Here is a 24,055-nt window from a genome sequence, read left to right on the forward strand (position 1 = left end):
GGAATTCCACCGACTGCATCTGAAATACTCACCTGTGGGTTTTCCAGTATTCGTTTAACTCCATCAACGAGATGAGATAAAAACTTTGCTCTTTCCGCATTGTTGAAGAGGGATCTGCGTACAGAGGCTATCTGCACTAAGCAGGATAAAACCTAAAAGGGGCAAAGAGAATAAATAGAAAGGGAGGGATCAGAACAGTAAAATGAACTGCACGTTTCCTTTTCGTGACACAACAAATCATTTAAGTCTGATGCTCCTTTGCACACTACACAACAGCTCCTTCATGTTTGCAATTCTGTGTAGTCTATGTAAGTGTAGAAACAAATTACAGCAGAGATAAAAAACACATCATCCAAAGGAACATCTCCATCCTGACAGTCAAAGGTGTGTTCCAAACTCTGCTCCCAAAAATGCTGAGATTTCTTCAAATGGAGAACACAGATCGCGTAAGACTGAAAATACACTAGGACTGGCAAGGAAAGCTGGTAAACTTAACACAGACTTGGAAAAGTATAGCAGAAAACAGAAGACTGGCAAGAAAAAAAATTAAATTGCTCTCAACCCAAACCTCTGAAATTTAAATCAAGAGTAAATTCCAAGGGTGCAGCTGCAGTAGGGAGTAACAGGTTGGTGAACAGGGTTTTGAAGAGCAGCGGCAGCCAGTTATGACCAGCACCCTGCAATCCTTATCCGGAGGCAAAGCCCCATTCCCTCTGAGCAGTGTAAGGACTACCTGCTCAACTGCTAGGCTTCTCGTTCTTGCTGGCTCTTACATTCACTGATCAAAGAGGCAGGACAATTAAAGGCGTAATTGCTTCAGATTTCTATTCAGTAACAAAAAAAAAAGTCTCACACTGTTAAAGTCTCTCATGAATATTTGAGGCTCTAAATTCAGAATTAGCAAGTAACCCTTCAACATAATAACACTGCTGAGAGTCTCAGCAGAAAAAGTACTTCTGAAGGACCCTTCCCTCCCTAGCCAAAGGGCATGTTTTCATTGTAGCATTAATTATGAAAAATATTTATCCGATAGATAAATGCCTGGCAGGCAATTTTTTTTCAAGAAGTAATCCAACTTTTAGTTCAGTTGTGCTATTGGCCATTTCATCCAACTGGGACATGGCCTAGTTTTAAAGCGTGGCAGGAGAAATTACATTCCTCGGTTGTGCTCCCAGATTTGCTACCTACTCACAGTATGGTTTTAGGATCAACTTAGCAGTACAGTGGAAATAACATAAGCTACATCCCTCAAAAAGGGCTCACTGGAAGAGCGAGCAGGCAGACTCTAAGCTACGCAAGGACAAAGAAGTAGGTTGGACTTCCAGCAAACAAGCTGCTCTTAGGTCAAATCCAAAACCTGCAGATGCATCAAAACTATCAGCAGCAGCACCAGCCCAGCCTCCCCTTGGTCGCTAGAGCACAAGGCAGTGCCTTCAAAGTAAAGGTAGCTGCCTGAAGTCAGCCTATGGCATTTTAACCCACGGCAAGTCTCCCGGATGAATCCTACAAACGCTTTCTGGTAGCAGAGTCTGTAAGGAAAATAAACACTAAACTTACCAGAGGAGAAAACGAAGGAGGGATGGAATGATAAAGATCAAAAAACAACTGAAGGGTCGAAGAATCCAAGAATGCTGAAACAGAACGGAGGATTTTACTGAGAACACCTCCATTTACTGCTTTCCATAATCTAACGCTTATCTTATCAGCAATGGCACGTGTACTTGTCACATGAAGTACCACGCTATCAGAAAATTTCCAAAGGATTTTACATTTTTACACAATTGCCTTTCCTAGAAATAAAGTAAACCCACTGGTACTTGGTACTAAGACAAAATTACAGGAAAATATTTTAAGAACACAATCTGTGAAACTGCCTGCAAAATGACTGGTGAGAACAGCAAGGATGTTGAGAACAGGTGCCGAGTTATCTGTTATTTACATTTTTTAAAAAAAACCACTTTACTGTTTCTTGAATTGGCAGGTGTAAGACTGGAAGGGTAGAGGAGTGTTTTTATAGCTCAAGACAGCCAACCCAAACTGAACTGCATTTGTAATCACACGAAGGAAAGGCTGGATTTTACATTTGGCATTGTATGCAGAAGTTTATTTGTTAAGTACAGAAAGGGCTTTAGCAAGTCACCCATGCTTTCAGCTGGTATGCTGTAGATCAGCCCTCTTCCTCCAGCAAGATTACCTGATCTCCAACTGGTTGGGATCTGCACAGTGCAAAGATCATCTGAGGACTCGTCTGTTGATGTGCCAATGAAATCAAAGTTCAGGCAATTATGCGTGAGCTTAAGAAGCTGCATGAGCAGACCATGCTGGCTTTCATCATTTAGATTCAGGTTCTTCCCAGAAGCCTATAAAATACATCGGATTAAAAAAAGTAAAAAGAAAAAAAAAAATCAAGGTGACAGCTGAGTTTGAGGCAGTAATTCAACTTTAAACAGGATGTGGCAGTCATAAGGATCATATGCCACAAGCACCAACCCCAGCTATCGCATACTTCTACAGACAGCATGTGTATTTACGTGCCTAGTCTTCACACAAGATGGATAAACAGACAGCGCTTTCTTTTCCACTCGGCTTGTACTGCACAGGAGAAAAGCAGCCAGGCTTGCCAGCTTGCAATTATACTATGCGATTCAGGAGATAAGGAAGTTCTTATTAAGGTTAAACACAAGAATACATTTTCTGCCTGACAAGCACTTAGCAGCAGCGAATCCTGTTGCTCCACCTAACCCTCATATGGAAATGAGTGCATTTACTTTTGTCGCACAGATGATCTGTATAAGCCCTGCTCTGGTTACAATGCTCTGCTATGGGCAGGGAAAACATGGATGCTCTCAAGTAACACAAAGAACTCGACAGACACGAAATGCTAGGTCATTTCACTGCAGTTTAAGTGTAGCACCCAGGTCTGTACTCAGGCCAGCCTGTCTATCCTTTGTATTACTGCTCTGTACTTAGAACAAAACTAACTTCTTCCAGCTTAAGTCTATTGCAAAGAACACACTGCACTGTGCCGACACTGCCAAGACCAGTGCCAGTCGTCACTGGAATGTCTTCCTCACTCTCTCCACTGTATCACAAAGACTTACTCTTCTGGGGCTGCCTAAATGCACTCTGTTTTACAGACATGGATACAGACGTGATCATTGGTTTCTCACAGTCCTTCCCTACTCGAAAGGATCACCTTAGAAACTTCTGCTTTATATACGGAAGCTTGAGACAGCTACTATTAGACAAAAAAAGACATAACTTGGGTAGTAGGTGTTTCATCACAGGAAAACATGGATGTTACATGAGACAACAGAAAACATTCCAACCTGTCTTAAACCACAGCATCCCAAGAAACAAAAGCAAGATGATTTAAGAGTTAGGGTGGAAAACTAGAGGCTTCCTCCTGAGACAAGCCATGTCTTTCTAGTCTCTAAGTCCCCATGGTCACGCCGCAACAGTAGTGTGGGCAAAAGCTCAGCCAGAGCTACACGTACAGGACAACAGTAAGAGTGCAGTTCTAGGGACACCAGGTTAACAAGGTCTGGTTTATGCCTCCTGGCTGAGTACAAGCACTTGCTGAATTTTCTCCAACAAGCCTGGGCAGTTACAAGGACCCCGTCCTGCTGCACCTCCCCAGGCGCTTCTTTTCACAAAACTAGAGGAATCCTTATATTCCTGAGACCTCCAACTGACCATCAAATGCACCTGAAATAAGCCAATGAACTCAAAAGTTCCCAGAGCTGTTATGGTTCAGGAGGATGGGTGCATGGGAAAGGATGACTAGCATAATTGTACAAGCCTTGCTTCCTTTAGAAACCAGGAGGAGAAAAAAGATCGAATTACACCCACGTACCCACCTTTATTACTGACAGAATCAGAGCTGCTCATTTTGAAATATCTTTAAAATAAAATTTCCTTTTCACTCTTTGTGCTATTTGTCAACTTTGACACTTCACTCAGCTGGAAGGATAAAAGTTAAGCTAATCAAATCTGTGCTACTGCCACTGAGTTTATTGGGGTAGACTTTCTCATAAAGGGCTATTCTTGAAGGCACCATTAGAACTCCAGATTAACTTTTTAGAAAAGAAACCTGATGCAGAATCAAGAATTTTCTTCAGATAATCTACCTGCTTACAAAATACATATGTGCTACTTCAGCTGAAAGAAAAAGTGCTTTTTTTGGGGTAAAACCCAACCCTACTAGCAGAGCATTGCTGCGTTGTCCCAAGATAAGTGTTTTTAAAGCAAGTTAACTCATGTGTGATAATTAGCACAAAATAAAAACCCAGGGAAGAAAACACAGTCTAATATTTATCATGTGTTAAAATATCAAGGACAATCTTTAGTCTCAATCTACTAACCATATCTTCACTAGCATTTTTTCTCTCGCCATGTGATTTTAAACTGAGGTTAAAAAAAGAGACAAGGACTTATTTTACAGGAAACTTCTCTGTCAGTACTGTAAATCAAAGATATTTAAAATGTAAAACAAACATCTCATCTCTTTCCCGATGCTTTAAGGCAGGAAAGTTTAACCCAAGCCCCATGGTCCAGGCATATATGTTCAATCAAAATTGTTGAAAAGAGTTATATTTCTGTATTTGTGTCACGTTCATTTTTTTCCCCTTAATACAAACCTAAGTCAAAGCTTTCCTGAAAAACAAGTCCAGAACATGGCTTTTAGAATAACGGCACTCGTTCCAGGAGAGTTACATCAGAGGGAACTTCAGCCCAAAACATACAGCCCCCAAGAGAGATGACAAACAACGGTTTCCTTACCTGTTTCAGTAAATTGCATGACAGTGTGAAAATATCAAATAAGGATGAATCTCGGAAGGAAGAGGCTATTTTCCTGTGCTTGGTCAGTGGATGAGTAGTATCCGCCTGAGCAGAGAGAAAACCAGCGCTTAGAATTGATGGGCAGAGGTGGAACAAGACCAGCAGAACCCGTAGGAACCCTGTAAAGCACTGGGACATCAAGGTTTCCCTCCCCAGAGCGATATCACACCGGCGGCTACACCAGGGGGATGCACTGCCACTGCGGTACGTGCTGCAGAACAGTGGTTCTTCCACGGATAAAATCACACTGCTGGCTGATGAGAGGACTTTCCACCTACAATACAATGCAGTTTCACTGTACCCCTGCCAGAAAGCAGGACTGGGTTTACCCTCAAGTTCATTTAAATCTCTTCCAAAGCAGGATCAACAGCAGTATTTTCAACAGCACTTAAGTCATTTTAGAAACCTGAACACTGCTTTCTAAAGTGCTCCAAACGCCTAAGAGTTAAATCCTACCTGAAGCCGCTGGGCAGACACATGGTCAACTACTAGCAATTACAATTCCCCTCCTGAACCTGCACAGATGAGAAGAAAACTAGAAGGAGAGTTAACCAGTGACAGCCAGTTCGGATTATTGCTGTATCTACTTTAAACTCCAGTTCTGGAGCTCTCACAGTATCAGAATAAAAAGCTGACATACGATCTGAGGCAAATACACACATATTGCTTTATACTGGATAACAAAGTCTCCAACTGACTCAACCAATGCATTCTAGCGTGGGCCAGCACAGGTGATCGGCAGCGCGGGTTACGTCCCTTTGTAGAGTGCTTTCTAGGACGGGGAGAAAAGTGAAGTGATACTTCACATCTTTGCCATTTATTTGAACACAGGCTGGCAAAATTCCACTTGCCCAGGATAAGTTATTTGATGGGCAGTTGGTTATCACAGTGCATCTGGGATGAAGCCTTATTGCAGCCCCGTGTAGAGGCACACAACTTGAATCTCCATTTTCTTTATGCTTTTATTACTATACCTCTGTTAACTGTAAATATGTACGCCTTTCATCCAGAATTGTAGGAACCGGTACAGCTCTAACCACTGCAGACCTCACTTTAATGTACCAACCTTCACAATGACCTCACGGAGGACGCAAACACTCTTGTCTCTTATATTACAGGTGAGAAAGAGAAGCCCTGCATCACCCAGTAGCTGGTGGCAAATGAGAACTGGACCTAAATTTGTCAGGTGCTCTAATGACTGAATTATCGTTCCTCAGCTCATGCCATTAGTTTGCAGGGTCTTTAAGAAAGCGAGCGTTATTTACTCTCTGCATGGTTATTACAAATCTCATGTATTTCTGGACTTGTGGCAAATGAGCATTTCCTTTTTCTTCACTATGAGGTCACGTGGCTCAAATCAGTGAGCTTCTACAATACAGCGACACTGAGTACCTCCGGGCGAGTCTGTGCAGTACTTACAGGATGAAAACTGATACTTCAGAACAGTTACTAGCACTTTATTTTATTTGTACTGTAAGCTTTCCGAACAAAAGCTTTAGTAAACAGAGCTCTAGAAAATTCGGCTCTCACACAGCGTAGTTGGAAGTTTAGTTATCAAAAAAAGCCCGAAGAGAAGCCCTACAAGGGTTGTTTTGGGCGGGTTTTTTTGCTATGTATACGTATATGACCCCACTCTGATGAGTGGGCAATTTGGCAGATTTATTATTTTGCAAGTAATAGCAGTTTTAGACTTTACAAGATGAGTCACCGAATCCAGCCCTGTGCAATTGCTGGCACAAAGCACATCTAGGAATGTGTAGTAAACTGTGGCAGATTTAATAGCCAAGATATCAGGAAGAGATTTTTGATCAGAGTCTTTAACTTTGTTGCTTATTTTAGTATTAACCTGTAGAGACTCTGGAACTGGGATAGGTGGCAGTTTCTGACCATTCTCCTGCAAGCAGAAGCCGTAGCCCTGCGCAAAGATGCTGACAGACACGTACTAATTGATAGAGGTAAACAGACTTGCTGTCATCCTTGATGCGAGCACGTGAAGGACCGGCTCTCGACGGAGACGGAGTTAGGATTGTTCAAGTCTGGGCGAGGAAATGGTAACAGTAACAAGACATGGCTTAAGAGTTAGGACGAGAGCTGTGGGTTAGGATTTACTGATCAGGCCAGGCTTGAAGAATGAAAGTGAATTTGGGGTCTGAAATGGATGCAGAAGCCATTCAGATTACAGTGCAGGGCTTGGGAAGTTCAGCAGAAGAAATCGGTGCTTTGCCCTTGCCTGGCCAAAACCTCCTCCATTTCCAGTTCTGAAAACAATTTGTAATCATCCTTCAAATCCCACTCAAGGATCTCTCCGTTCCAATGCCTGGATTAGTCAATACACCAGCAAAAATGAAAGGTTAGTTTCCTTAGTAAGATATTAAAATAAAAAAAAACTTAGTTACACCTGGTCCTCTTAGCAAAATTAGAGACATTTATACACGTGGCAACCCTCATGCTGTCTTAGGACAGTGGTAGCCATCAACGGTGCTACAACAAAGTCTGCCTGACTGATTAGGAAAATGATATAAGCTTAGACAGCACCAAGTAAAGCCGCTTGTTCCAGCTTTCAACATAAATACCGAGAGGCGGCATAACGTTAGAGGGCCCCACAAACCACCGACCTAACTAACCTGGAAAGACTTGCTGCAGCTGGCATGACTGGGTGCCATGCCAGAGCACCACGGACTTGGCGTGCCCAATCTTTCTTCTGCCAGTCACCCGGGGCCGGGGCTGCGTAAGGGACTGAGCACTCAGCCCCAGTAAACCGGCAGAATTTGAGAGGGACCTGCTGCGAACGCTATGAAGTTTAGTACTGAATGAAAAAGACGCTTTAAAAATCTGCACAACGTGACAAATCCTCTTTGCTTCATCTCCCTGGTCAATACGGAGGAGGGCAGGCTCCATTCACTTCTTGGCACAAGAATGCTGTAAACTGAAACAATGCACGGGGACCGACAACAGAAGGTGCTAGGGATGTCCTCACGCTCGGGGCTTTGTCCTTACTAGGTCGGCTTGGCTCGTTGCTTAGCATTGCTCTTTCCTTTTTCATCTCAGAAGATTACATCAAAACATGAGAGAAGATGGAAGATGCCAGTGAAACAAAACAATTCCTCAGGACAGGAGGTTTCAGCATCTTACCACAACAGTAAGTGACTGCGTAAAAACAACACCACCACCAAACAAAAAACCAAAACACCCACCACACAACACCCCCTCCCCACCAAAAAAACCCAAACAAAAGCCCCCAAACAATGCACAGACACACAGCAGGACACAACAATATGAATGAGAAAATTGGACACTTACTTCACTGAGGAAGGCTGTAGCACTTACTTGATTAATTTCATTAGTTAGTTGGGACAGGATTGTCACTCCTATGATGCAGTGCTCTACACTATCCTGAGGAAGGAAAGGGGGACAGGGAAAGCAGTCAGCAGTACCAGGATGTTTTCATTAAGCTTCATTGTCATTCAAAGACCTTTCTGCTTGGAAGATTTCTAGACTGTCTAGATTGTCTAGAAATGCTTTATCTTTGTAATACTGTGACTGGAATAATACTGGAAAAAAGCCAATACCAAGCAGAGAATTTAAAATATGCTTTTAAAATACTTAATGTTGTTAACCATGTAAAGGGTTCTAAAGAGTTCGGTAACATGAGCTAATAAAAATAGGCTCCTTTTATTTAATAGTTTAATAAAAATTTTTGTGTTATATCTTAACTCTGAAAAGATTTATTTAGATTTAAATCAATTTTTTTAATTTTAACAGAGGCTACGGTAAAACGTGCGGAAATTTCTGCAACATTAGGATGAGTATTAAAGTTGCCAGATGAAAACTCTGGGAAATAAACTTTTTTCCCCCCTCTCTTTTTAAACTACAGACCTTGAACAACATGAGCCGCAGCTGACCAAGTTTCTCCACACACCCGCCCCACGACCCTCCTGCCAAGAAGGACAGCCTATCTCCCCGTGAAGGGAGTCCATTCTTCACAGCCTGTTCAGCCTCTGGCTGCACTTGAGGCTGCCAACAAGGGGCCAATTGTGAAATAAGTCTGTTACAGATACCTCTTCACTAGAAACGGTAATCCATTTATCAAATGATTTAAGAGAAACAACCTGTATTGTTCCTTTGCCCCAGTTTCTGTTCTGTAACTAACAAATGATGTTTCCTTTCCTGGCTCTACCTTGCTTTGCACCTTCTGCACAAATTGCCCTGATCTCCAGCTTCAAAGACTGAACTCATCTGCAATGGAGAAATTCAAGCATATTTAGGCTTGGGACCTTGGCCACTTCTTTACTGGAGCCATCCCTTGATGACAGTCTCAGTATTTACACGACAATATCTAGACAGAAGCCGCTGGAAAACCTTGCTGAACCACATCTTTAAAAAAGTGCAGCCGCCTATTCACTTTAGCAGCCAGAACAGGTAACTTGAGCAAATGGGAACAGACCATCTCAAACTGAACACAGCAAGGAGATATTCACACCATTTAATTAGGTTCCTGATTAAAAAGCACACATTCCCGGTGTCGTGAGCAGGGAGAGCAAGGAATCTAGCTCTGATAATTTCAGCTAAGAGCACCTGCGAATTATATGGGACAGTTACCAGCCAGAAAGGAATATGATCTTTAAATTACTTAACACCTTCTAGATCCTACTTCACCGCAGACATCTGTAAATGCCTAAAATAATAGCAGTTAGCCTATTTTCTGAATGCCCACACTCTACCACTCCAGAATTAAAGCCTTGTACACATTACATCTCCTTTTCCACACTGGGAAGAATTTCTAGTCATTTTGAGCTCTTCTACCGCCTTCCTCCAACTTTTGATTTTGGGACAAATTTCAGAGCAAATAAATCAGTATTCATAGTGTTACAGGATTTACTGATCTCTCTGGGAAGTTTCAGTTTGGAGACAGCTATTGATAAAACTGCAACCTTCTACCTACAGAGTCTTTTGGGTTGGGAATGAAACCCTATACTGTGGTGACAGCATGTACATTTAAGAAACAACAGCTAGGACTTCTAAAGAAAATTAACAATAATGTTTGTGTAACATGCTAGTTTTAAGCTATATTTTGTTATGATAACTCAGCTAAATATCAAACCTGACTTCCATGGATATATCACCCTCGCAGTGAATGAAAGCAAGTCAAGCGTGGCACATATTTCCCTCGTAGACAATAATCCCACATGTTTACCATTCTACTAATCAGCACCATGATTATTTAAGCTCTCAGAATTATTTAAGCTTGAGAGCTAGAAAGAAGAATTGTGCAAATGGAACACTAAAAGACGCGTCTTACCATTCAATACTAGTGGTGGCAGTTTCCAGAAATAAATCCCTGCCCCACCAAACGTTAAATTATAAAAACTGACCTGTCCTGCCAGTTGTCAGCTGCTAACCTTGGTAGTCACTATTTAATCAACAAATGCACAGATGAAAGGCTGGACAGAGGATACTAAGGTGCAAAACAATAACTGAAAATGCATGGACTTCCAAATCCCACAAGGTGTGTATTCATCTCACAAAAAATCTGACCTGTAAAAACCTTGTGACATCTGTGATCACGTTCCTGAAGACATATTCATCCTTCTGACAGTCAAACCAGCCCAACTTTGTGATCCTGGCATATAACTGGATTAGTGCTTGTGTGACAAACGTTGCCAACTTTGGCCTAGTGGCAAGGTAGTTGAGCACATAGTTCCCTGAAATACAGAGAAGAGGCGTATCTGTAGACAAAATCTCGGCAGATGGAACTGAGATGGTAACACTGATAGGAAAAAATCTTTTTGAAAGCTGTTTTAAAAAAAAAATCAGCACAGTAGTGGGTTAGATACAAATGCTGGCCTTTTACTTGTGCCTTTAACAAACTGAAGGTGTGCAACAGATCTGGAAAGTGCTTAGAGACAGGTGAGAGTTCCTCCCCACAAGCCTAACTTGTTTTGTATTATCAGATTAAGTCCAACCTTCTATAAGCACATGTAAATAGCAAGAAAAGCTGAAAATATTTCAAGACCTTTCTTCGGGGATGATCATCTACCACATCATTTGTAAAAAAGAAAGCAGACTGTATGGCATTCAGACTCCTTCCTCGGAGGAAAGGAAGTATCAGGCATTCTCCAGGAAAGAGCACTGTGACAGACAGACTGCTCCCTTAGGAAATACTCTAAATGATATTTCAGAGACCCACAAAGGATGTTCAGTTTTGAAAGCATGTCCTCAGAAGAGGCAAGCACCATGCATATTTTATACTCCAAAAGAAATTTATCAAATGCAACTGGTTTATTCACAAGACCACAGAGCTGTCATTCCCTTCCATCTGGAAAAATTCCATGTATTTAGCCTTGAACTCTGTTAGCTAATGATAGGTGAAGATGCCATCTAAGAGAAATGTTTCTTTGCCTTTTGGGCATCCTATACCTTAGGATATATATCCTGTACCTTAGGATGCCCAAACTGTAAAGCACAGTAGCTTGCAGAAAACTTCCCACCCATAGATGAAAGTCCATAAGACAAACATTCACATTAGTTTGGCTAGAAAAATTAAGTCCTGTACTTACGAATATCTATTCGTTGTTCCAATGGTAAAGGGTTGTTTGTGCGTGACACGAGTTTTGTAAGGCATGTAGCTGCCAATAACTGGGAGTAGGATGACTGTAAAGAAAAAAAAAGCAACAAAACACAAACAGAAGTTTACCACACACTTCAGAAGATTTAGCAGCAATGCCGGATTTTAAGCTAATTGCTCTCTGGAAATTTGAGTCTGAAGCATTAATTTAATTGGTAAATCCAAATACTCTACATAGCATTTATTCTATGTTTTTATAGACACTAAAGTAAACCAAATACTTGAAGAAAGCGTTTAAGAAAAAAAGGAAAAGCTTTTAAAGAGTGGAAGACAGTAAAACTGCAAACATAGTCAAACTGCATGAAGTTACCTTAAACGCCATGCCTGAAAAAGACAATTAGCCCTTTGAGCCGTAGGAGTACGTTACTCTACATTAAGAAGCGCTTACAACTTCCACTTGATTACTAAATACAGGTTAAAATTTATTTCTTACAGAACAGCACACAGATCACTGATCTGTAATCTAATTCAGGGACACAAATGATGGCATTCAACCACCTAAAACCCCTGGCTGCACCCAATTCCATAAATTACAGCCAGGGAAATGACAAGCATTTTGCATGCTAATTTCTGTAATATATAGTACTGTAGAAAGCTTAGTATCCAAGATGCAGGAAACCTATTTATTCCGACATTCCCAAGGACAGTCAGGTATAAAGTGCGTCAGATCCCAGACTGAACAAAAAGCCCCACAACTCTCTGGCAAGGGTGAGAGGCAATGGATCACACACAGAGAACAACACTAGGCTTTAGGAACTTTCCTTAAAAAAAAATATTATTTGTCCTCAGGTAAACCAGTTACTAGTTCCCATCAGAAGAGCTTCAAATCAGTTTCTTTTGAATTCACTGGACTTCAAATTTAACAAAAAGTTAAATAATTCGCTCTGTGTAAGTTTGCTAAGCCTGTTAAGTGTCACTCTTCTCCCCCTCCCTTCACCACCTCCTCTCCTCCTGGAGGACTTACTCTTTTCAACAGGCTGTTTAATGTTTCCTATTTTTGTGAACAAGGCTCCAATCTGATAGATATGAAAGCTGGATGCACATTCTGCAAAAAGTCAAATCTTGCAAGATCATGTGGCAAAGCCATTTTAAACATTATTTGTGCTGATACAAAGTAAAAACCAAATGGCCACTTAAAAAGAAGAAAGCTAAAAACGTCAGGCAGGATTTACTGCTGGCATATTTTACATCCTTTCTGTAACACTAATTCTAAAGCACATGATCTAATTTTCCCTGTTTTAAACTGTGGATTATTAAGACAACACTATAGCAGGGGCAATTTTCCAAGAAACATTCCAGAAGAAACACTGCTGGTTTTATCCCCTATGAACCTCTGTGCACACACCATTTTCTCCCCAAAGCCTATAGAGAAGGCAGCGGTTCCCACAGCCTATGAAATACCACTGCCATAACAATGTTTCCAACTTAAAGCTTGACATGTCTGGGTGCTAGCCTGCGAAGAATGCAGCAAGGCCAACAAGACATTAGAATTGACAACCGTTTGTAGTAACCACTGCAGCAGCATAATTAGCCATCAGAGCCGATGCTTTTTTTGGCATAGGCTGCCCAAAAATTGAGATACATGACAGCATACTGGGTATGCAACATAAACACTGCATACCAGACCTTGGGGCTATTTCCCTTTTCAATGCCCAAAATACCAAGATACGTTTTGGACAATTATACTGTTTTACATACACTCCCTCTTTCTAGAAGAAGCTGGCACTTGCTCAGGCAGTCTGGACTGTTGGTGAACTCAACCAAGGCTTTCTCTGCCTGGAGCCGTGTCGCAGTGTCTGTGGTCTCATACAGCTGCTTGCACAGGTTCTCTAGCTGGGCTAGGCTCTGGAACACAGGAAAACACATCAGTTAGAAACAAGAGGTTTTACAATTTAGTTATGCAGCAGTTTAACCGGGCTGTATGTACGTATACATACACACATATGTAACCTTTCTGTTTGCGCAAAGGAAGGAAAACGCTCAACTCGGCTTGTTCTTCCATCAACTACATGCATTTAATCTATTAAATTACCTATTAAATACAGAAATTTCACAGCTACCCCTTACACCTGACAAAGTACCATGTTGCCTCCCCAATTTTACCTTTTTTACCTGAACTCGGGCACCCACTCCCAGGGTCAGCGCTCACCCAGCCTGAACGCACCGCACTGTGCGGCTGAGGAGACCTGGAAAATCTCTTACAGCCTGTGCTGTAATGGTGACAATCCGAACCTGCCCATTTTGAACAGCGAAAAACATTCTCACATCTAGTTTTTACGTTATACGGTGTCAAATGGCCCACAAACTTGGTTTATATTCCCTTTGCAGGGCACGGTAACAGACTTCAGCATCCCAGGATGCTGGACGGATCTCACGTTAAATCTTCTACACTACACACGCCAAAAATACCTAAAGCAGAACAGAGCAAATGAAGAATGGGATGGATGCCTTTGAGCGGCGTCTCTGTGAACGCATTCGAAGGGAAATAAAACTACCAGGCAGATTCTGTGTGCTCAAACAACTGGAAAATATTTGCCATAAACTGTGATCCAGGCAGATGGTTTCCCCCAGTGAAATCTTAGGTGTCCTAGTTAAAAAGTGGCTTCACAGATGGATACAAATATTCCCTCAGGTTCTTACTGCTAGATTAATAAGCAGGTATTTTCAACCGCTTTAGGGCTACATTCTAGGTTTCCAGGCGTAAATCATTACAAGCATACCATAACTCTCGTGCTTTTGTGCATTTGTAAAAAGAAGGATAGCATCAGTCGCCTAATTTATTTTTGGAGGAGAGATTGTTATGCAAAAGCCGAGTTACCGACAGGGTCAGCCGACGGATTCGCGCACCACATCAGCGCACAGCTGAACGCTTTCTTATGCACAAGCACAGCAATTCACGCCAAAAGCACACAGAAGTTTTTGATGCTCTGTTGCTGAGATGATCATCAGATAAGACAGTGTCAGAAGAAACACAGCGAGGGACCCTCTGCAAAAATTCTCTTCCCTTGTACCATATTCCAGAGCTCTGATTTTTTTTTTTTTTTAAAACAACCACCTCATGGAAAATGTTGCCCTGACAGCTTCACCACGTTAGAGAAATTAGAGAAGTTTGCCAAGTGCCAGACAGCAGTTCAACACACAGTTTTGTTTTTGAGAAAGCCAAAACCCAAAGACTTAAGCTCTACACAGAAAATCCTCAAAAACCCAAGATGAATATAAATCATTATTATCCCTAAACTATTATAAACCGTATTAGCTACGGTTAAGCATTTGTCAGTACCTGTCATTTCTCATCACAAATCCACTTTCAGTTATCTAAAATCAGCTGGCAAAGCCTACATACAGGAAGGTGCCTGTTTATGTGTATCATCTTCAGCCCAAGGACAAAATACCATTTCCTCCAAATCTCAAAAATCCTTGCACCATTTATCAATTTGAAAAGCTACCAGGACCATTCGGTCCACGTGTGTACGATGGACCGAATCCTTGGGAAGCGGCTCAGCCCTGCTCCACCACCCCGGCAGGACAGCGATGAATTGCAGCCCATGGTCCCACACCGAACCGATGAACACTGATCCAGACAGCGTAGTTTACAATTCTGGAAAAAAGTATCTATTTTTAAAGAGTTTTACGCCACCCTGCATTAATTCTTCGAGAAGCTCAGGAAGGGGTTTTCCCTACAGTCAGCTTTCTTCACACCTCCAAGAAACGCTAATTCCCTGCGACTATTTGGGACTCGGTGGCAATAACCACTGCTTCTTTTGTGCGACGCTCGCCATGACAAAACACCCTTGTTTGTGCACAGTGCGTGATCCGTGCCAGCCTTCTTGCAGATTACAGTTAGTTAACTCCCTCGGAGCCGCAGGAAACACACCACCTCCGGGACTCAAACAAAACAACCCCAAAAAGCCAACCACACCAAGCGAATAGCCCTTCTGCTGCCCAAGAGATACGGCACACAAGGTCACCGTTAAATGCCCCATTAATGACACCGCGGTCATTAAAGCACAGTTTTCCTGTGACAAAAATCACATGGAAAAGCTAGTCCAAATTATCCAGGAGTGTGAATCCAGCAACTCAATGGGGAATAAAAATGCACTCTATTCACGTTAGATTAAGCCAAGCATCCACACGAAGTTTTACACATATTTTTAATATCTCGTCTCTTATTGTGCAGTGTCAGCTGTCCCGAGTGTCCCTGTCCATGGAATCCTCAAGTTCAAGTTCACTCAATACTTCTTCCCCACGGTATCCCCAGATACGCAGCTGCAGAGGGGGCTGCGGGATGGAGAGTATTTTGGGGCACGGTACCAAAGCCTACGAGGGCAACTCAGAGGGAAAGCTGATGTCCAAACTTGGGAGTTTTCATCCATTATTTCAAGTTTGTGAATGGTCATTTTGTTTTTTAATTTAATGTGCTCAAATATCCAAAAAACCACAGTAATGATAAGCTGTAATCCCACCAAATAGATTTCTCTGATGAAAAACCTTTACGCATAATTTTTAGGATTGTCTCACCAATAAATTTCTTTCCTCCTCTTGTGCCCTAACTCGATTATTGTCACACAGACAGGCAGAGCCGCTGAGCTGCCCTGATACTGCATTCCAGGTTTGCAACGTTAAGTTTTCAGCACATTTTAATATTGCCATGATGAGAGCAGCGGAGTTCCCCTCCTCTCTGCCGACGGGGCAGAAATCAGGCTAGCCTTACTCCAGCACCCAGATCAAAGTCAGAGAAGTTCAGGTGTTCGGGGTAGCAAGTAGGTGGGGATTATTTCACTACAGACACTGGGCAATACCTACTCTTTCAACCAAGATAAAAAAATACCATTTAGTATAACGATTATGCAGGGCAAGAGCTCTGCATATTCTAGATAAGGACTAAAGCATGAGACAGCAGTGTATTTCAAACAGGGAGACACTCCGGCATCCCGCTAGCACTGCACGCGTGGGCTGCGTTACAGGATGGAAAGGTATGTGGCCGGTGAGCCGAGAAGAAAAATAGCACTAAAGGCACAAAACTTGTGTTCATCGCTCCTTTGAGAATGCACAGCTCCAAAAACTCTTTGTAAAAAGAAGAAACCAGTCCTTTGCACGTAGGGAAGGCAAGGAGGCGTCCATGAGGGCTCAGGGTAGCAGGGAGCCGGTGGGACGGGGACTCTGCAGCCACGGGGCAGGGGCTGGGACGGCATTTTAGGAGGAGAACTGCTGAGTCACGGGAGACAGCCCCAAGTGTCAAACACCTCCTCCCACGCCACCTCCCAGCCTTCCGAATCGCTCTTATCTGCTCCTTGCACGATGGCACTGAAATCCCAGGATTTTTCTACACTTGCACATACCATATTCTACTAACACATACTAGTATGCCCAAAGTACTTTATGCAGTAACAAAAAAACAACTCCACATGGTCCAGTTTCTCTCACACGTTGCACTACGAAGGCTAAATGACAACCTGGAACACCGGTCATCTCCCAGCTGACCATAAAGGCATACTGAAAAGCCTAAATTGCCACCGAATTTTTCACCTCTCGACTCCAAGCTCAGCATATGACAACCACTTCACTTTTCCTCCTATGCACACACACAATTTTTCCCCTCCGAAGCCAAGACCCAAACAATGCCTATGCTCTTCCCTCCCATAAAGTGTGGCACATAATGCCTATTAATGGAAATCTGCATCCTATCTCAGTGTTCTTCTAAAGCCAGCTTCCAGGCATGACATCTCACTATGTCACTGCCTACAAGCCTTAGACTATTTTTTTTGCAAACAGAAGTTGAATAAGTTTGCGTCCCTAGGGAAAAAACCCCAAACCAGTATCATATTTTTGATCCATCTCTGCAGACAGAAGTTCAGCCCTACACCACAAAGCACCGGAGCGTACTGCAACACACCCTACAATTGACTCCAACACCATTGTTTTATATACAGTAGAAGTGTTTTTCAACAAGGGAAAGTATATTTACCAGAAACCAGCAAATTTGACAGATGATTAGCAAAGCTTCCACTCCCCTCTCCCCCCAACAGTGACAAGCTCCGAGGGAAGTTTTGCTGCAGACCAACATCCTACAGAGAGTCGGGGGGCTCCTTTCCACCCGCACGGAGTGAAGCTCTCTCCACCGTGGGCTGCACAAGTCCTGAGCAGGAATTGCCAATCCATCAGCCTCGTATGAACTTTGCATGATGTTATTGCTTATTTCTTTAATAATATCAAACACTGAGAAGAAATGAGTTTTTCCTCTGTATACGGCACCCCTGTTGTACAATCTCGGCCTCAGATGTTTGTCCACCGAGCGCAGCTGTGAAGCTCAAAACATGGAAAAAAACCCTAACCTATCAATCTCATTTATACTACAAGCTACAAATAAAACTCGTCACTGTTCAGCGTTCTCCCCATGGTGAAGATAAACAACGTGTGATCATCTTTAAAATGATAAATACTACAAGGAAAGTAACAGCTACCTAAAAGAAGTCCCTGGGGGATGGCTGTGGAATTGATTCTATATTACACGGTTGCTTAAGCAACGCTCTTTACATCCAAGGGCTGCAGTAAGCTCTAGGCAGGTTTAGTTCAATAGAGTTTGACTTCGCCACGCTGACAGTTCCCATTTCAGCAAATTGAGGAAACGCACGCTGTGCTCGGCGTACTCAAGATGGCAGAGCCAGAAAGTAAGCAGGAGCGTACACAGCCAGCCCCCATTGCGCGGGGGGAGCAGGCAAGCAATAACCCCACAGATTCAGACATCTAAAACGGAGTATTTGGCTTAACAAGATCAATCCAAACTTTTCTGCTGCCTGGTGGTTCTTATCCTGACGGATGTGTATTGCTGTAAATCCTCCAGGCACACATTGTTTTCAAGACATTCCTTCCTCCTGCCTTATGGTTACTGACTCCCTGAGCCAGAGATCCTGCAACATGTTTAATACAGTTATTTTTGTCCCAAGCACATTCATCCATTTTAATATCCCCCAACCGTTTCCCCCATATGTCATAATCAAAGTCAGACTTCGCAAGCGCCGGGCAACTGCAGGGCAGGCAATGAGATGTTTATGTCCTTGCTCACTACGAGCATGCAACAGGCCCCAGAAGAAGAGTTACCCGTGTACCTCCAGGATGTGGCATCGCAGCGGTGGGAAGAGACCATCATCTATCTTTCCTTTCGCTTGAACACTTTATGTCTAAGGAATGTCGATTCCTATATTTGTCAGTAAACATGCACACCCCTAGCACACATGGTGTTAAAGCAAGTAACGCGAGATGCAGCGCACGCCTCTCTAACGCAGCACCTGAAACCTTGCTGGCACCGGGCATCAGAGCTGCACAGCGTGTGTCAGCTTCTGCTCTTCAAAGCCGTAGGCATTAGTTAGCTTTCCTCAATTGCTCGCCGACTTCACAGCAAAACAGGGAGGAAGAAGATGCCACATGCAGTCAGGGCTCCGAAACACTGCGTTTTAGCAAATGCAACCGTGCAATGAAGATGCATCGCAGTAGTCAAAGGGCCCTGGTGTTTTAAGTGACTAAGGCTCAGAAAATGCCTCAGGTCATTTGACGAGCGTCAGGTATTTCAACCAAAAATAAAAAAGCTTTTAAGCTGAGCGATGCAACTATTAACTGCCAAGGACCAGGATGATGCACTTCGTAAGTACTCATAGCTGTAAAAATCAAGGTCTCATGGCTCATCACCCTCATTTGTTAAGAGAATCTGAACAACAAATTGCCCATTTCCATTTGCCCTACTAATAACAGAGAAAGCAAACCTACCTACACCCTTCCAGCACATCTCAAAATTATTTATTGCAGCAGTATTTTCAGGCATCTCCCTGCATCTCTCAGGGAATCAATAAAGAGCTCTCATTTCCTTCTCCAAGATGAATGGTCTTCAAGCCCAGACAGAACGGGGCTGCCTTCAGGATTCAGCCCTGCCATTTTACTGCGCAACGCTTTAGAGCAACTCCACACACCACCCCACAGAAACACTTCAAATTAACAATAACGCTTCCCATAACTTCGTACTGACAACATATAACCTCGTACGTTACACAGGGCAGTTTCTATCCCAAAAAGAGGAGGAACACGATACCCTTAGTAGGTGGTGAAACCATCAAGAAACTTTTCAATATTCTAGTGGGGTGCAAATAAATACCAGTGCATAATTTTATCAAGACTTAGCTCTATAAGGACAGCTATTTGTTTAGCTATCTGCTAGGAAATGAGAGAAAAGACCAGGTAATGTTTGGCTTTCTAACACAGGGCATGTCTTAAATGAACAGTCCTGAAGCTAGTTATACCTCGGAGGCCACTGGCACTGAGAACAGATTGAGGACTAAAATCTCCAAAAGAAACCTCTACACTTCTGCATCATCAGGACCTCCAGATGCTAGCAGAATCCATGTGCATATACCAAGTCATGGAATAAATTAAAAAGAGGTTTGACAATGCATCAGATTTTTTTTTTTTTTTTAAAAGAATGAAACAGATGCAGTGAAAATGGGAATCATCCCTGCTTTTGATGCTGGCCAGCTGCAAGTGTTTATTTCACCTTGCCTGTGTTCTGGGTTTGCACTTCTTTCATGCAGCACCAAGTCTAATACAATGCACAACTCGAACTGTACTTGGAAGATCTGACTCCTATGGAGAAATGGTCGCATATCTGTTACCTTCTCTGAACACTACATGTAATTGTGCAGCATTACTCACCTGAATGCATAATTCAGTTAGAAGAGGAGGTTTGTTATTGAACAAACTGGAAAAGTAAAACAACAACAGAGATACGATAGCCCAAGGCACCCAGCTTCTGGAGCCGACAGGGGTTGGACCATCAATGGAAGAAAAAATGGGCAGGCTGGGAAGATGCACACGGCTGTAAACGGTGGCAGCTATTTCTTGCATGGGAGGTCTGCCAGCCATACTTGAGACAAGGTGAGTTTGAAAGAAATCCACTTATTTAAAAAATTTAGGGAAAAAAAAAATCTTTACAAGTTAGCTAATTTCTGGAACAATAAATTACGTCCTGTTTTGAAGAAACTGCCTCTATACCATGACAGATTTCTACTAAACTTAAAGACAACCATTCCTGAGCTCAATCCCCACTGATGCTGTTGAAGTAGCAATGAGAGATCCCTGTAATACTAGGAATGGATGAATTACTGAATTCTACCCCAAGAAAGGGCTCTCTCCCCGTGGGAGGACTCAGCAGCGCCCTAAGCAAGGGCAGCAGCACAACTGGCCTGGGAACCGCAGCAAGCAGGTGCTCCTCACCTTTTGAGAACAAAAAAGGAGAGGCTGGAGCAGCACCCACACCTTTGCTACAGCCATGGGAGAATGAGACACTTCTGTTTTTCTTTACCTTTTTATTTATATGCCACAGTTAATGTACTGCTTCAGCAATCACACACTTCTTACCTCTCTTTTTGAGAGCTGAACCTTCCTTGTGCATCTGAGGGCTTTTCATTTGGCAAAGGCTGGCCATTTCCTAACGAGCAGCAACCAGGAAATTAGGAAACAGCAAGCACAACACACACAGGACCAACACAGTGTTGGATACACGGAGATGGGAAATCTGCAATCATTTGGATGAGCCAAACCCCTCAAAATCTCTTCTACCCGTTGATAACAGCTACAGAACATGTTATAAAGAGAAAGGAGTCCTGCCATGCAAACCAGCATTCCCCATTTCAGTCGAGCAGGCACACAGTCCGGGCAGGTAGCAAGGTCGCTGCATATCCCGCAGTAGACAGAAGTGTTTTTCATATTATTAGGATTAACAGTACAACCCAGATACCTCTAGGTGTGAATACAGCTCTGGAGAACAAACAGAATCAGACTTCGGGTATTTAGCCTGAAAGATACCTCTGACACCTTAGATGTTTATTTTGGAAGGAAACAGCCTATGTTTTGTGGCTTAAAACTACAAAAATCGGGCAAGAGGCACCACAGTTCTTTGCCTGTGCAGGTCTGGAAGGTATGGATGGATTCAAAGCACTGCCACCACATGATGTGAGCAGGAGCTGGTGCTATGGAACAACGCTCTTCTCTAAATGGTACTGTTGGTGTTGTGGGGGATTATTTTCTATTCGTTTAGATAGCAGGATAACCCCTGTGGGGCACAGCTTTGGAGCACCACACAAAAAACAGTAACACACCTTCTATTCTTCTGAGAGTTTTAACTGAGTCATATTTTTTCTTTGAACTCTAGGAAGAACAGCTCATTTACAAAATGATCTGAATGAACTGAAAATTGCTTTTGAGGTCACAGATCCCTCTGCTTGCTTTGCATTTGGTTACACAGGAGGAAAAGAAAATAGTTTTCAGCATTTCCTCTTCCCACCACATTCAGGACATGGAACAGAAGGTAAGGAGTCTCATGGCAGATACCAGAGCCTAAGGAGAAAAGCTAAGGCAACTGCACTACAGTAAGCTAGCTGCAGCGAAGCAAGCTGGCTTTCAGATTTCTGGGTCTCATCTTCTCTAACAGAGATAACAGACAACTTTCAGGGCTAGCTTTACAGAACAAGCCACCTTCAGGTGCAACAATCAATACCACACATCAAGGCACTGTGAGCAATAAGCGTTTTACCCAAATGGGAATCAACTATCAAAAAATCCCAACAACTCAAAACCAAGCCCCACAGACCGACAGGTCTGCACCAGGCGTACGGCATGTGAATTTGTTTGAGACACGGAGCTGTGCTCCAAGATGATGGTTCAGGAGAAAACAGAAACCTTCCAAATACCCCGAAAACTCTGGAGGCACCTCCAATCATATAAATACTAAAGCTACTACAGGACTGCTCAAACTCACCATTCAGTACCAGCAAAGTAATCCAATCACCTTCAACTTACTGGTTAAACTAGAGTCGGATACAGACATTATCAAGTGCTAGAAGAGAAACAACAGAATTAGTATTTTCCAGTACAATGCCCTTGGACTCTAACTTCTGTAATCACCGTGTTCACAAACACCCTGAACTGGTGATACAAGGGCACAGAGCTTTCAAACAGGAGTTCAACCAAAACACTTAGATGTTACATCAATAGCACCCCTGTCCAATGGGAATACAGTAAACGGAGAATAATTAAGTCAGAATGATGGGCTGTGGAATAAGCCATGTATAAGGTGCGTTCAAGAACCATACATTACAGAAAATGCCGCTGCAGGACAGACATAAACCCTTTGCAGATCTAGAGTTGTGAGTCCACAGGGTATACGGATGCAGAGCTCATTTTACTGGCAACAGATGAAAAGGATGAAAAGGACTTTAAGATGATCCTGAAGTGGGGGTATTTAGCAGAAAAATGGATGCTATTTCTTTTATAAACTGATCTTGCAACACGAGAAAACACATAGTCTGCTGGTAATCCTACTACAAGATGAAGTGACTGAATGAGATATTTCTCAACTAAGAAAAATCCTTCTGATGATCTCACCTAATCGGTGATCAGGTATGTTGGACATTAGGTAGACACACTGGAGCAAGAAGGCTGAGCTGTACAGTACGTCAGCTGGGACAGGAATTCTGACCCTTTCCTTGCAATAGCAGGAGTCCTCACTGCTGAGACCACAAAGGCCAAAAGGTGTTAAAACGTCCAGATTTCTAGATCGCCTGCTTTTGTGGATCTTGACTCCTCAGCCCCACCAGGTCCAGTTCAAGTTAAAATAGCTGAAGATCGCTCTCTCCCTCCTAATATATTCTCCCACCTCGAGAGACATGACTCCAAAGCTACAAACAAACCCGGACGAGAGCAGGTTAAAGCCTGTTCTCCATTGCTGCGTTACAAGGCCAGAGCCCATTTCAGCTATAAACAGAGATATGATGTTAGCGAGCAGCACAGAAACATCCATGAAATGCTTCACCACCTTTGTGCCTTATACATCATCTTAATATCCCTAGAACGACATTATTTTAAATCCTACAGTTGGAAGGAAAGAGGCAATTATTAGTGCCAGACAGTCCAGGCCCTTCAGATTTCTCTACGGCTGCCGGAGGCCCATAAGGGTCTCAAAATACCAAATCACCTTGCACTTGTGTGCCACGAGCATATGTAAAACAGCAACAGCAATGGTGCTGATCAGTCAACACAATCCGAGACAAGTATGGGTGCTGTGCCAACTAGGCATGGAATAAAAACAATACAAATTAAATAAAAAACAGAGAAGAAAGCAATTGCTGCCGACCCTACCTTCACTTCCTGCTGCCTGGCTATACCGATACATACACGTGATAGATTCTCTTTCTGACCTGCCAAAGTGGGCAAGAAATCTTCAATGCATCCCAATTCCTCTTTGGAAAAAAGAAAAAAAAAAAAAAATCTCCTTTTACAGAATTCATCCAGTAACCAGAAGTTCCCCATTACAAGAAATCAAATTAAGATACTATTCAAATTAGCAAAGTACTCAGCTGAAACAGGCAGATAAGGACACAATTTGCCTGTCTGATTCTTGTAAATACCTTCTTGTTTGATTTTCTTGTTCTTGTGTTATTAATAAATTCTACAAGAATACTAAACAATATGTGAAAAAGAGAACTGTAAACTTTAATTTAAAAAGTTCAGCTAGAAACCCACAATTACACTTTAAACTACCAAAAT

At 42.6% G+C, this 24,055-nt stretch overlaps 1 protein-coding gene across 5 annotated transcripts in view; it reads right to left on the bottom strand.

Moving 5' to 3' along the window:
* The window catches only part of XPO7 (exportin 7), a 49,896-nt gene that overhangs the window by 19,291 nt on the left and 6,550 nt on the right, over window positions 1–24,055 (bottom strand). For 3 of the 5 annotated variants that reach the window (XR_012677427.1, XM_075174669.1, XM_075174670.1), the window contains exons 2-9: window positions 13,166–13,312; window positions 11,400–11,493; window positions 10,378–10,544; window positions 8,143–8,235; window positions 4,783–4,887; window positions 2,195–2,360; window positions 1,558–1,631; window positions 33–152 (exon numbers count right to left, since the gene is read on the bottom strand). Coding sequence is in view for 4 of the 5 variants with exons in the window: in XM_075174669.1 (XP_075030770.1) it covers window positions 33–152; window positions 1,558–1,631; window positions 2,195–2,360; window positions 4,783–4,887; window positions 8,143–8,235; window positions 10,378–10,544; window positions 11,400–11,493; window positions 13,166–13,312 (966 nt within the window). In the remaining variant the exon portion in view is untranslated. Of the gene's footprint in view, window positions 1–32; window positions 153–1,557; window positions 1,632–2,194; window positions 2,361–4,782; window positions 4,888–8,142; window positions 8,236–10,377; window positions 10,545–11,399; window positions 11,494–13,165; window positions 13,349–24,055 lie in introns of those variants that run through there. The other 2 variants (XM_075174673.1, XM_075174672.1) reach the window with 2 other exon arrangements.

Source organism: Calonectris borealis, chromosome 27 (genome assembly GCF_964195595.1).
Source record: "Calonectris borealis chromosome 27, bCalBor7.hap1.2, whole genome shotgun sequence".
NCBI lineage: Eukaryota > Metazoa > Chordata > Aves > Procellariiformes > Procellariidae > Calonectris > Calonectris borealis.